The sequence below is a fragment of the Neodiprion virginianus genome, chromosome 1 (assembly GCF_021901495.1).
Source record: "Neodiprion virginianus isolate iyNeoVirg1 chromosome 1, iyNeoVirg1.1, whole genome shotgun sequence".
In the NCBI taxonomy this organism is placed as follows: domain Eukaryota; kingdom Metazoa; phylum Arthropoda; class Insecta; order Hymenoptera; family Diprionidae; genus Neodiprion; species Neodiprion virginianus.
Genome location: NC_060877.1, coordinates 5,656,264 through 5,669,663, shown reverse-complemented (window position 1 = coordinate 5,669,663; position 13,400 = coordinate 5,656,264). Strand labels below are relative to the sequence as shown.

The 13,400-nt window shown below is 38.9% G+C and overlaps 2 protein-coding genes across 4 annotated transcripts; both read left to right on the top strand.

The window, feature by feature from the left end:
• Window positions 1–791: 791 nt before the first annotated feature.
• Window positions 792–8,245, top strand: LOC124308011 (uncharacterized). Of its 3 annotated transcripts, XM_046770275.1 has the most exons (9): window positions 5,018–5,473; window positions 5,603–5,722; window positions 5,848–5,968; window positions 6,111–6,375; window positions 6,438–6,560; window positions 7,201–7,291; window positions 7,383–7,519; window positions 7,847–7,979; window positions 8,108–8,245. In XM_046770275.1, exons 1-9 carry the CDS (start codon window positions 5,267–5,269, stop codon window positions 8,159–8,161), a joined length of 1,251 nt encoding a protein of 416 aa, XP_046626231.1. In that variant the 5' UTR covers window positions 5,018–5,266; the 3' UTR covers window positions 8,162–8,245. The 3 variants fall into 3 exon arrangements, with proteins under 3 accessions (XP_046626251.1, XP_046626241.1, XP_046626231.1); XM_046770285.1 differs by lacking the exons at window positions 7,847–7,979; window positions 8,108–8,245 and adding an exon at window positions 7,690–7,779 and having other exon boundaries at window positions 5,010–5,473; XM_046770295.1 differs by lacking the exons at window positions 7,201–7,291; window positions 7,383–7,519 and having other exon boundaries at window positions 792–5,473; window positions 8,108–8,232.
• Window positions 8,246–11,350: 3,105 nt separating this feature from the next.
• On the top strand, window positions 11,351–12,697 carry LOC124303083 (protein atonal homolog 1-like). The gene is made up of 3 exons (XM_046759871.1): window positions 11,351–11,661; window positions 12,020–12,233; window positions 12,419–12,697. The coding sequence occupies exons 1-3, from the start codon at window positions 11,351–11,353 to the stop codon at window positions 12,695–12,697; spliced, it is 804 nt and encodes a 267-aa protein (XP_046615827.1).
• Window positions 12,698–13,400: the final 703 nt, after the last annotated feature.

Here is a 13,400-nt window from a genome sequence, read left to right as displayed (position 1 = left end):
GAATGAATAACGGAGACAACACAAACATATATTACATATATAAAAAAAAAAAATATATATATATATATAATACAACAGGGGCGTGAATGAATTCTCGAAAAAAAAAAAAACAAACCTAACATTATCCAAGTTACGAGGTAAAGAAAGAAAAACAACTTATTATTATTATTATGAAATTTAGGCAATTTTCTGCCGTGTGTAAAGTTAATCTAAAGTCATTTGAATAAAAATATTGAAAAAAAAAAAAAAATAATAATAAATAAACGAGGAAGAAAAAGAAAAAAAAAACACTACGACGATATATGACGAAGTAAAAATTTAAAGAATAAGAAAAAGATAAAAGAAATGTGAAATAAACCGATATACATATATATCTATATACATACAAAGTTTGTATATGCTAAAATGGATACATAGATCTGTTTGTTTATATTATAATAGGCATTGCATGAATGATGCGTCATACAAGTTTTCTCCTATAAAATATCTGAATATCTTTCTCTAATTATATAGTCCTTTTATCTGGATCCTATTATATTATCCATCGTATTTTAATTCCATCGTCTGACTGCCCAATGTTGCACAACTCTTATTTTAAGAACTTTTTATAACCTCCGTGGTTTCCGTTCGCTATCGCGTTTGCGTATCGTTCGGATGCTTGAGAGACGCGCGTGAAATTATAATTATTCAAATAACAATAATGACGTCAAAAACAACAACAACATAAATACATCAACGTCAACGACAGCGGTAATATAATAATAATTTAGTATATTAATCTAAACAACAACAACAATAATAATAATAACGAAAGGAGTAGTTGTGAAAATTTGTAAATACTGTTATCTAAATTCAATTCACCTGATACATGCAATTTCGCGAGTGAGCAAAAACTATTCAATCGGGGTAGCCTGTATTATCATTCTACGTTTCTCGTCTTGTTCAATAAATTATCCCGCATATGTTAAATTAAAATTATTCATTCATTCGGCATTCAGCCGATTACTATAAACGTAATATAATACATTTTTAACTAAATAACTGCATTGTAGGTTGTTTGCGATGAGTTTGTGCAACATTTTAAACACCTTGCGAACCACTCTCACACCCTTGTCCTATAAAGTGAAGATATCATGTGAGCATAAAATAAGAGTGATAAAGAAATCTAACGGATGATCTGTACTGATGCGATGCGTTTGATTGTTATTATTTAACCTATTATTTTTATTTGTTCGAAAAGCCGCGGAAAAGATTTTGCGCGCGGCTCGTTACGCGAAATTAATGTCAATTGATATTTGAATACGAAGTCCAGTGGCCAAGATTTGACAATTTGAAAAAAGCTTATTCGTCAATAAGTAGTGCAATCGACTGCGTGATATGCAAACATGGGCAGTAAACATATCTTCGATACCTCGTTTAGTACAACGGCACGAGCAGCTTATTCACATGATATCTTTGATTCTTGTAAATTTGTAAACCCGTTTAACCAAAATATCAAAACCTTGTACTACCTACGAATCTTACTTCTCAACTGATAATTTACCATACCTGTAATTCAATTTCAAGTAAGTATTTCGTAGTTTTATTTCTATCGCGCGTCATCGTAATCGCCATCATTGTACCTATTACGTGTATCCGTCATATCCGTATACGATACAATAATACGTATTGAATCGTATAAGTAATAACCGATCACCGAAACGTCAAACCGTATAATAATTTTGAACGAAGGAAGAATTTTTAATTCACGCGGACGAGTAATCGAAACTATGTACAAGTAAAGAGACATAGAACAAATGTACTCGCTGCAAGACACGATTATCCATTATCTCATCCAGACAACATTTTTGTAATTGGAATAAAATTTATATGACTGTTGGAATGATCGAATCTGCTCCACGGTATAATTCTGTACATGATGTGCGTAACACCTGACGGCAAAACTTGGATTTTAACGTTAGAACTACCGAGGTAAATGTACAACATGACGCAAGAATTTAAAAATGACATTGTAAAACCAGTCTAATGAAATAAAAATAAAATTCATTGTATTACTCCTCTTGTTATCGGTGTAAAAGTCAATGTACATCATTGCGAGAAACAAATGTAACGTGAAGTAGTAAACGCAGTCATATTAACCGGTACTGGTAGTTCTAGTGTTAATTGACAAAAAAAAAAAGAAAAAAAAAGGTGTATACGGATAATGAACGGAAAAAAAGAAAAGATTTATTAAGAAGGAAAGAAAGAAAATTTAATAAGAAGTAAAAATAAATCTTGCCACGCGTACGAGATTATATATAAATTATTATTATTATTATTATACGTATATGATAAAATCCTGATTTGATCTAAGCAATTGATTTACTAGTATATTGTATATATAAATATTATTCAAACGACTTTAATGCAATTATGCGATAAACGTCATGAATTCTAGATAGGTGAATTGTTTACATATAATATGTGGAATATTCCGATAATTCCATATACTTTATCACGCTGTAAAATTTCAATTTAAAAGAAAAGCGATGAAAAAAGGAAACCAACTAATCGACATCACTGACTTGTTAACACATCATCTTGTAATAATAATAATTCAATTTTAAATCCATATACCCAACTCTTTATCTCTCTCTCTCTCTCACTATCTCTCTCACACTCTTTCTCTCTCCCATTCTCTTTCTCTCTATCCAAGAAAGAAAAAAAGAGTCGAAACCTCCAAACTCTGCACCGTAAATCTCACTTCCTTCACATTTCTTTTTCTTTTTTTTTTTTTTTCGACTGTCGCCAAGAACTTCGTCTTTGAAATGCCAACAAAGATGAACGAAGGCGAAGGAAAGAATAAAAACTAAAATTAAAAATACCTGCGAAGTTATTGATGTAATAGTGCAGTGAATACGCGTTGAAGTTCAAGGCTGTATATCTATATATACATATATATATATAAGCTATATAAATGGAAATAATAATTCCAAATCTCTTTTCTATTCCTTTGTAATCGTAATGCATACCTGTATAATATCATGGCGGGATATTGAATAAGGGAAGAAAATTAACAGCGACATTGAGGACGATGATAAATAGTGATTTGTATTGCAAAAGATGAGGAAACAAGAAGAGAAAAAAAAAAAGAAAATAATGAAAAAAAAAAAGAAAACAATGTCGTCCAACGGTGTGTTGTGTATTATTTCCGGTTTTGTCACGATGTGTTGTATCTAGGTATTGTGCATAACGTTCGACGGAACAAGGTATATTATCGTCTACTGCAACGGTCGCGTAAGAAGATTCAAAGAAGAGCAAAAAAAGAAAAACGTTAAAAAGATAGAAAGAATTAAACAACCATGACTGAACTTAGGGGAGAAAAGAATAGAAAGATAAAAAGAGAAAAAAAAAAAAAAGGAACGCAAATACTGTCTAATTCTAATATATCGACGTTGTAATATATCGAGATAGTATCTGAATTTCTGATAACATCGTAAAAAGAGACTAAGAAAAGAAAAGAAAAGAAAAAAAAAAAAAAAAACGAAACAAATCGTACCTTCTCGGTTAAAGTTGCCGCAATACAATCAGACAATTTGAACAAAGAAAGTAAAAACCGTAACAATAGCATGATACGTACGTACGACTACTTGTAAACATGTTTAGATAAGTGTTGAGTAAGAGGTACATAAGCTTACGGAAAAAAAAACAAATATATATATATATATATGTATATACATATATATATACATGTATATACACATAAAATATATGAAAGCGTGAGTAGCTTGAAGAGTTTTCATTCTATCGTCAAATCATACATTATCTATACATACATATATGTATATATACATATATATGTATAATATAAAATATAATTCCCTTCCCTGTATACTAAATATTTAAGACGCCAATTGTTAAGGGCAAAATGAATGCGCTGTGCGATAACACATAGAGCTACCCGACACAGATGTATGCATACAGACATATGCACACACGTGAATACATGCACAGACACTTGCATAAATTATATAAAGGTATCTAGGTACGAGAATATTCGAAATCGAAGGGTAAACGCGTCGCAGTTTTATCTATGATACATAACATAATTATTGTGTCGTTGCACTGAAAATTCTAACAAACCTGGAGGAACCAAAGAGACAAAAGTATTTGCTCAGCGATCCATCTATGCGTGCGTCTATATATATACACATGCATGTCTGTATACATATATATACCGAAAGGACTCGGGGAGCTGCTCGGAGACCGACGAAGACTCGACGTTGAAACGAAGCATTCATTTTGACATTAATAGAAAAATCTTGTATAATAATGATTAAGCATATGATGACTGGGGAAACCCATAGCCTTTCTCTTAGACTTAACGAACACCGTGAGGCAAAAGCACTAGTACGAGAAAATGAAAATGATAAGTATGAATGACGAAGAAGAAGTGACATGAAATGTAAGACGGAATTAAATGGAAAGAAAAGAAAAGATACGTAAACGAGAAAAGAGAAAACTTCATTCGAACCAACGAACTAGTATTTTTGTTTGTCGGTGCCGTACCTCTTAGGTAATTAATTGGGCCCTATTCTATCCCTCCGAGATACGTTTCCAATTTCACATATTCGTGTACGAAGAAAAGAGAAAAAAAAAGAAGAAAAAAATTATTAACAATAATAATAATAATGATAATGATAATAATAATTAAATGAACTCATGTTTCACTAATTTGTTTGTGCTATAAATTTTGTGATTTTTACGTCGTTCAATAAATTGTCTGTTTTGTTGGATTTCATATTCAATCTGTGTGTCTCCTCAAGCAGTGACAGACATTTTCCTCGAAAACCTTTATTTCTGAAATGCTAACCTCGTAACTATAGTTGTCAACTTGTCGGTATCGTTAATGTTATTCGATTATACAGACCTCGCAGTTGATTACATTCATCGATAAAGACCGTACTTCGAGCAAGATGTCGGGCGAGTTGTTTCATATTTGTTTTAAAAATTGAAATCCTCCAAGCGCAATATTTTTATTATCGTGGATATCGCGTGATCTCATACAAAAGTGAGAGGACGAATTTCTTTCAACTCGGCGCGATTAGCTATTCCTTCATTTGCAAATTTACTTATACGATGAATTAGCCTAAGCTAACGCGAATTATCTACGTATATCTAACAGTCGATAATCGATATGCGGACGTTACACGATATAAATTATCCCAATTAACTTACCCTCTGAGAGAATTCGTAAAATTGGCACAGTTCGATATAATCGTCGTTCATGGGTGTATTTTTCCTCACACGTTCGTCGCATTTTCTTGAATGCGTTCGGAAAATGTCGCGAGTCTCGGATCGCGTTGAAACTTACTTTAAACTGAACAGATTCTTTCTGTCGTCGATTGGCCTTTGGCCCTATCAAACGCCTTGGGAAAGTCGATTGGGTTTGAGCGTTCTGTTCGCTTTTACGTCAAGTTTGTTCTTCATGCAGGTAAAAGGGAAAGAGAGAGGAGAGAAAAGAAACGAAGAAAATAAAACCAAAACTATCACCACCTACATTTCTCACGCTCCCTGAAAATATAAACTAACAGCTCCGATTCTGTGAGCACAATTTTTACAGTTTTTAGGTATGCTCGAGGTGAGAAACAACATGGACGATGTTATAGAATGCCTGTCCCCTCTCGGTGTTGCGATATTGTGCGGAATAAAAGTGATCAATGCGGTTACAAATAGCGATAAGGTAACGATAATGACAATCGATTGATGATAAGCCATTAGGTGTGACAATTATCTAGAAACGTAACATCAGTTTGTATAATTGTGAATTGGAAATAAGTATATTAACAGAAAAATATTTCTGACAAGATGAAAAACTTGCTGACAAAGATCCAGAAAGACTGGGACGTATCCGTCGTTTCTGACCAAGAAACGACGATCGTGAAACGATACGCCGAAGAAGGTGTCAAGTTGACGAAGATGTACGCATGTGAGTAAATCGACTTACGTTTCTCCCGTGGATGAATTGACAAATTTTTTCGCTCGATTCTCGCTGGAGAAGAGAAAAAGAGGAGAATAAAAAAAAAAACACTTAAAAGTTCTCGTAAAATTCCGCTTGTCAATATTTTCAGACGTCATGTATACCGGCATGTCTTTCTTCATATTACCGCCGATTTTATCAAACCTTCAACTAGCGAATTCGTCAGAGAATAAGACCGAAACGCGTAGACGTCTGCCTTACATAGCGGCGGATTACATCGACACGGAGAAGTACTTTTACTTGATGACGCTCCACGCCTACGTCGCGACGGTTTTCTTCGTGACAATAATTATCGGCGTTGACTCGACGTTCACCGTTTATCAGCAGCACGGTTGTGCCAAATTTGCAATATTGAGGCAAGTGTGCTACGCAAGCTTATAATTTACCTACTTGTGTCATATAATTGATACATCCGTAGGTATCGATTGACGCGTATAATCGAGCCGGGAAATCTCGACGTCGATTTGAATCCTCCTGAAATCGATGATTTCGTATACAAGAGGACTAAACTATGCATCTATCTTCACAAGGAAGCTATACGGTTTGTCTCAATCAGAACTAGGGATACGTTTTACCCGTCATTAGAAAATTGTGTACTCCACAAGTTGCGACAATATTTTTAAACTTTCGACATACGATTCGTGAAACTGAGGCATGGATGATGCACCGGCAGAGCCGAGTCAAAAAAGATTAGCTGCTCCTTAGGTGCTAATTGCGTGCCTTGATCAAAACTTCGGTGCTTAATTTTTTCATCAAAAAACTTTGTTGTCATATTACTTTGCTAATGCGCGCGACGTTACGACGGTATAGCAGTGTCAAAACGCTCTGTATTTACGCTAATCAAGTACCGCGTTGAAAATTGGCACTTTCAAAGTTTGTTCAGAAAAACAAACCTTGTTATATATATACATATAACGTGCATTGATCTCCTGGCTCTCCTTTTTGAGTCTTGCAAAAAGTTTCAAGCAACATTTAGAAACAGACGGATCTAAAAAGCCCCAAAGGATCTATATATTCGGGAAGAATTCCAACGCGACTAAACGTCCTGCAAATATCTGTTCGATAATATTCTTAATTAGCACCTACTGCGTTAATGCTCTGTTTTTCCGCAATGATTCGTTAAAACTGAAGGACTTTGCGGTGTTTCAAACTTTTGTATTGGACGGGAATTAAATTTTCAGGTACGCATGTGAGATCGAGTCAGCTTACACGACAGCCCAATTATTTCAAGTCGGTGCCTGCTGTCTGCTCATGAGTATCACCGGCCTACACGTAATCATTAAAATGAAACAATTAACGAATCAAATAATAAGAGACGAAGAATTGCTGTGATTTCGTTAAATTATTATCGATCACCTTTCAGGCGGTAACGAAACTGGCGAAGCCCGAGGAACTGGTCAGGTACTTCGCGGTGATATTGTTATTAATGCTGCATCTATTATCGTACAGTTGGCCGTCGCACGAGCTGATGGACCAGAGCTTAAGCGTCCACCGAGCAACGTGGGTAACACTTTTTCCCCACCTTCTCCTTCTCCGTGTCTAATGCCCGAGTGAACGGCAACCGTTATCCCCTAGCTATTAGCCGGTTTCTTGTCCTCCGACTCACTTTGCAGTACGTCTTACTTAATGCCTAGTGCTCTGTAAATCAGCATTTAGTTCTTGCCCCGTAGCGACGGCTTATAATACGGCTGGGAATAGGAGGAAGTACGAGGACGATGTCACTCGTTGACGAGGCCAAAACTCGATGACGAATCAACGGTGCGAGGATCTTCTGCTCCTTTTGCCACTCTATCGACTCGCGTCAATGTCCTTGTCTCTTATTTCCAGTTATGAAATCGAATGGTTTCGCGTTTCCATTCGCACCCGAAAGCTGCTGCTTCAAATGATGGCGAGAAGTCTTGAGGTGTGCAAAATCACTGCGGGAAAATTTTGTCTCATGTCGATGGAAAACTACTGTAGTGTGAGTAATATCACGAGCTTCGTTATTCGTTTTTTCTTTTCTTTCGTCCTGTCAATCCTGTTACAAGAATTGGAAACAAGTCTGAAAGGATTTCACGCGATATTTGACAGCAATGTTTCGCGTTACAGATTCTGAGCAACTCGATGTCGTACTTTACTCTACTCTCATCGATGCAAGAATAGCCGAATCAAATGAAACATGAAAACGTTATACACAGCACTGTAAAAATTGTCGAATAAAAATCACAGCCCTTCGGAAAGATACCGTTCCAGCAATCTTGCCTTCTCCCGTGTCTCGTCAGTTCCAAGTCACAAGTGATTCGCGAGTTTCGCGGTAAATTTTCCTGAAAAATGCTATTCAATGGTCAGAGAGAGGAATAGCTGAACCAATCTCTCGTTGAATTCAATACCATATGGCAACCGACCCAGTCACTCGCTCACTCACTCATTCACTCACTCAGTCAGTCAGTCAGTCAGTTAGTCAGTGACCGGTGGTACAAACTGCGGACTAGGACGAATGTATCCGAAAGGAGCACGGGTGCAGGGCTCAACGCCGAGTCTACAGATTGTCGAAACAGAAAACAACATCTATCATACACTCATCACATGCTTTCATCGGGCGTGGGCGAATCCCCACCCCATTCGGAATCCGATAATTGGATAGGACGAGCCAAAGTACAATTTTTCAAAGGCGCAGCAGCCGATGCCTGCAGGTCCGCTTCTCGTGTAAGCGTTAAGTGAAAATAAGAATCAAATTGTAGGCGAGGGAGCAATTTGGTAGGCTACTAATTATTGCAATCATAGTACACTTCAAGTGAAAAACTAATTACTTCAAATTCGTTTCTTTTTTCTCCAAAAAAGTTATTGTTGACTAACCGATTCAAAAAAAATAAGGCTAATTCCGGTCACCGCTCAGTCCTTAACTATTTTTATCTTTTACCACAATCGAAGAATATAGTTATAGGTAGAAAAAGAAAATTAGTTTTCTAGCTGTTACCGGAAAGTCTAGTATCCGTTACTATTCTTTCTCATTACGATCTCTCTTACCTATATTTTCTTCTAACTGTTGCGAAAATTTAACGCTTGCGCAACGATAAACCGACGTTAAAGCCTTATTTAACTAAAAAAGTAGATTTTGCGTTGCAATTACCAAAAAAGGATCGACAATAAAGCAAAATGGTTAGGCGTACCTCGTTTTTCGTAATTCCAACAATATTCAAACAGTTGTTTTTAACGATACCCATTTTACTCAATTTTTCCAGTTACTGTAACAAATGAAATTGTTCTCAGCGTTACTCCCGCGGTTCAACGTGCGCGTAGGCATACGAGGTGGGTACCGGTACCGACTGCACCGTATCGAGCCAAGATCTGCCTTCTTGCACCTTGCCTTTTTCCTCAAGAACCAATTGTCGTTGGGAATACCCCGCGTCTACTTCCTTTCGGCGAGGAGGGCTCGGAGACGGAGTACAGGAACTAACCCAAGACGGGGCTAATTATCCCCTACGATCAGCGCCAACTTGCGCTAAACACCGTACCTACGGTGTGTATAACCCACGAATAACAAGCAGCCCCATGTCCCGATGTCTGCTCGGCAATTAATGCCGAAAGAACGTACCTACGAGAAGATCTCTTGGCAAAACGCTCCTCGAATTGAATCTTCGAATATTGATGAACCTCTTTGGCGTGATTCCTCTCCCTGGTTTCCCGCGGATCGTCTAATCCTGAAAACTTGGAGTCTGAAGTGCGGAAAGGACCGGGTCGTCTGGTCGCGTGCCGTCGGGTACCTCGTTGGTGGGTAGGTTTCTTCTTTCGCTCTCTCTCGTGCTCCTTCTCTCCGTCTCTCCCGCCTTTTCGGTATCCTTTATTGTTCTTAACCTCATTATGGCCGGTCTCTGTCCCGTTGCGGGTTCCATTGTTCGCGCATCTGTCGTCGACGACCGCTCTTGAAAGCGGCTTCGAAAATTTACCACCACCACCGCCGCCACCACAAATAAATCGGAAATTGAAAATTGGAAATTAATTTTCAATGGAGACCACAGCGAGCGGCACGTGAGCCTGACTCAGGGCAGGCGGAACTATGACGGATAGAGAAAACTAATAGCGTAACAGAGAGGGAAAGTTTTCGTCAATGACTTAGAAGTATTTATACCACATCGATAGGAATCCTTGCAAAATAGACGGGAAGGCAAAAATAACAACCATTGGATTCAGAAATCGCGACCGTAAATCCATCGAAACATTTCAGTCAAGTATGCCTATGATTTTCTTCGTGTATCGATAGCAAACATACTTGAGTAAAATCAAGAAAGAGACAGGGTTTTTAATTAAGGTTTTAGCGTTGGAAAGGTGATTTTTTGATATCGCAATATTTTGACTAGTAAAATGAAAAGGGGGGGGCGCGAAAAATGTCGAAGCAAATCAAAAAAACTCGAGTGATTCCTACTTCCAGCGTTCAGTAAAAGTTGTCTAGTCATCTGACTCGGGTGTGTCAGTGTCTTTTCCAAGTGTTACGGATCGTGACATGACATTCGAATTGAGAGTGATAATGCAGACCTGATTTTATTTAATTTATCGTTACGAATCGTGATATATTGGCATTGGGATTGTGACAAGTGAAAAAAATTGGTCCACTTGAAGAAACGTACACTCGTTAATGCTTTCCAATCATAAGTTGAGAATGAATCCGCACGACAAACGTATAAATATAAGTCCGAGTCCGCTTTCGAGCGGTTGAACCGCCGCATCAGCTGTCCAGTAGTCAAAGTTGGTCTCTTTAAACAATATTAAAAGAGGCGACTTACATCGTATGCATGTATTGCAGAGAGAAAGGGAGGGGAAAAAACACTTCCAGCACGTAAACTAGACACCAACACATCAGAATCGAGAATGTAGGAAGGTAAACAGGGGCTTCTCCCGAAGCGATGCCCCGGATAAGTTTGGCGTAGGGAAGAAGGTGGCATGCACCAGGTGCATAGGTATCTAGGGATGAGCTCCGTTCGTATGGCCATATGTTAACGTGGTGAAGTGCCGCCCTGGCACGCGCCACATTCAACCGGCAACCTCTCTGTCGATCGGACTGCAGCCCGACGCAGGATTCCACAGGTGTTGGTGATGGTCACAGTGGTTTACTTGGTCTAGTATAATCGCCTCGACTCCGGTCGCTGAGAGTAAGTAAATCGGCAAGCACGGGTGGTTCGTTAAAGTGTCGGTTGGCGGTTCGCGTCGTCGCAATCCGTCCGAATCGCGATGAGAATCGAACGGTGAGGAAAAACCGCGGGAAGGTGATGATCCGGGGCGATCCTTTCGGAGGAGGAGCAGCCCGGACATTTGACACTTTCTAATCAGCTGGGACTTTCAAAGACGGCTAAGAAAATGGCCCTCCTGTCGAACCACCACAGTAGCAGCGGTTACAATCAGTCGTCCTCCGAAATGCTCACGCCGATTTACCCGACCCCGAACCGCTCGTTCGATCCTGTTAATTATCAATCACCCTACACCTCGCCGAGCTACGAAACTATGCGAGGACCCTACAGAGATGCCTATCAACCTGACGGCGATGTTACACCGAGAAGAGATCTCGAATTTTCGGACTATCACAGGGAGCCCGCGGACTTTCATCCCAGGACACCGGAAGGATACGAGAGAGGACCCTATGGCGTACTAACTCCTTTAACCCCGCAACGGTGAGTCGAGTTTCCCATCGACGGTCTTGTATTGCAATATTCTAGTCATTTTTTAGCAAACAAATACAGCTGTCCGGTTCATTTTTAGCTTCCTCACTTTGACACGGTACCAATAGGTGAATTTAACATTATCCGAATATTTTAAGATTTCTAAATTTACACTTCACCTTATTTCTCTCTCCTAATGTTGTATAATTTGTACAAATTGTGAGATGCGCTGATGAGTTGGAAAAAACTTACACAAATGTTTTAAAATGACCGTTCCGGCTGTTCAGATATTTTCCAAAAAAATCTGATAAAATATCAAAGACCACTTCAGTGTTCCGTTCTCTCACGACACGCATCCCGATGATCTCAGGTTTGAGTCGCAGCGAGCCACCAATGCTACGGAGCAGAACCTGACGTCACCGAGATCAACTTTTTACGAGGAGAATTCGACGGATTATCAGCCACCGACTTATTGTTACGAAACCCCGCCCCAAGAGCCAAGATTTCATCCCGGTGAGTCGACCTCGTTTCAAACGGAAACGGAAATGAGATCGTTGTGCTGGGATCCAGTCTCGTCGACTCAGGTGAGTGCGAGTCTTTTATCTACCCCAAACAGACATGCAACGCCGTCCGAACGATTGCGCAACGATCGCGTATCCTTCTTCCCGTGCTTCAAGGACACTCGGGAAAGGGTTTAGCTCGATCCGCAATTGAGAGGGAGAGTTTGTTCGGCGAGGTCAAAGAAAGTTGGCATTTTTTGATTCCTCAGAAAGTCCAAACCTCGCCTACGTCAAGCCCGAGGAGAGGACGACGACGATCTCGCGACGTGCCGCCCTCGCCGAACGTTTTGAAGAGACGAAGGCTCGCGGCCAACGCGCGGGAAAGAAGACGGATGAACGGGCTGAACGACGCATTCGATAAACTGAGGGAAGTCGTCCCGAGTCTGGGGGCTGATCACAAGCTGAGCAAATTCGAAACCTTGCAAATGGCTCAGACTTACATCGCCGCACTTTGCGATTTGCTCGAGAGACACGACGGGAAACGATGATGGGAAATTGGAAGTTATATCGGTGGACGCTGAAAATTGACGCATCGAGGTCGATTCAATTTTTACTCCAGGGTCAATGGCCGAATTTATGAACAAAGAATTGAGTTCACTCGACACCATATATTGTGCGAAAAGTATTATACATAGTATATTGTGTAACATATAAGTTTGAATGTGTGCGAAAATGTGTGCAAAGATTCTAGATTAATTTTTATACGTAGTTATAAATCGATTAGCGTACAGTTTTATGCGTCATTCATTACCGACGCACAAAGAGACAGCTAACAATCCAAAGATTATATAATGTGGTAATTTTCTTATTTTTTATGATGTTAGAAGCCTAGTACACAATTACTTATTATATCGTTTAGTTTTCTTCTAACCTGTAACTAGAATTAGCGTGAATTCCGTGCCTTATTCGGACAAGCTTTATGATCTCAGTTTTTTGTACATAAGTTCCCCGTCACGTACAGTTGAATAAAAAAATCAATGATTCGTATCGTTAAAAATTGATCGCTATGATTAAATGAACGAACATCACGTCAGTGCAACGTGCTGGAAAATTTCTTTACTTGACCAATACTCTTTATCTTTGCGTAATAATATTTCAAAGAATTGCATTACTTCTTGTCCTAGAGTTAAGTGTTCTCGACCCTTTCGTGTCTAGTCAAAAGTTTTATTCAATGGCTCGGATTTTCCCCGT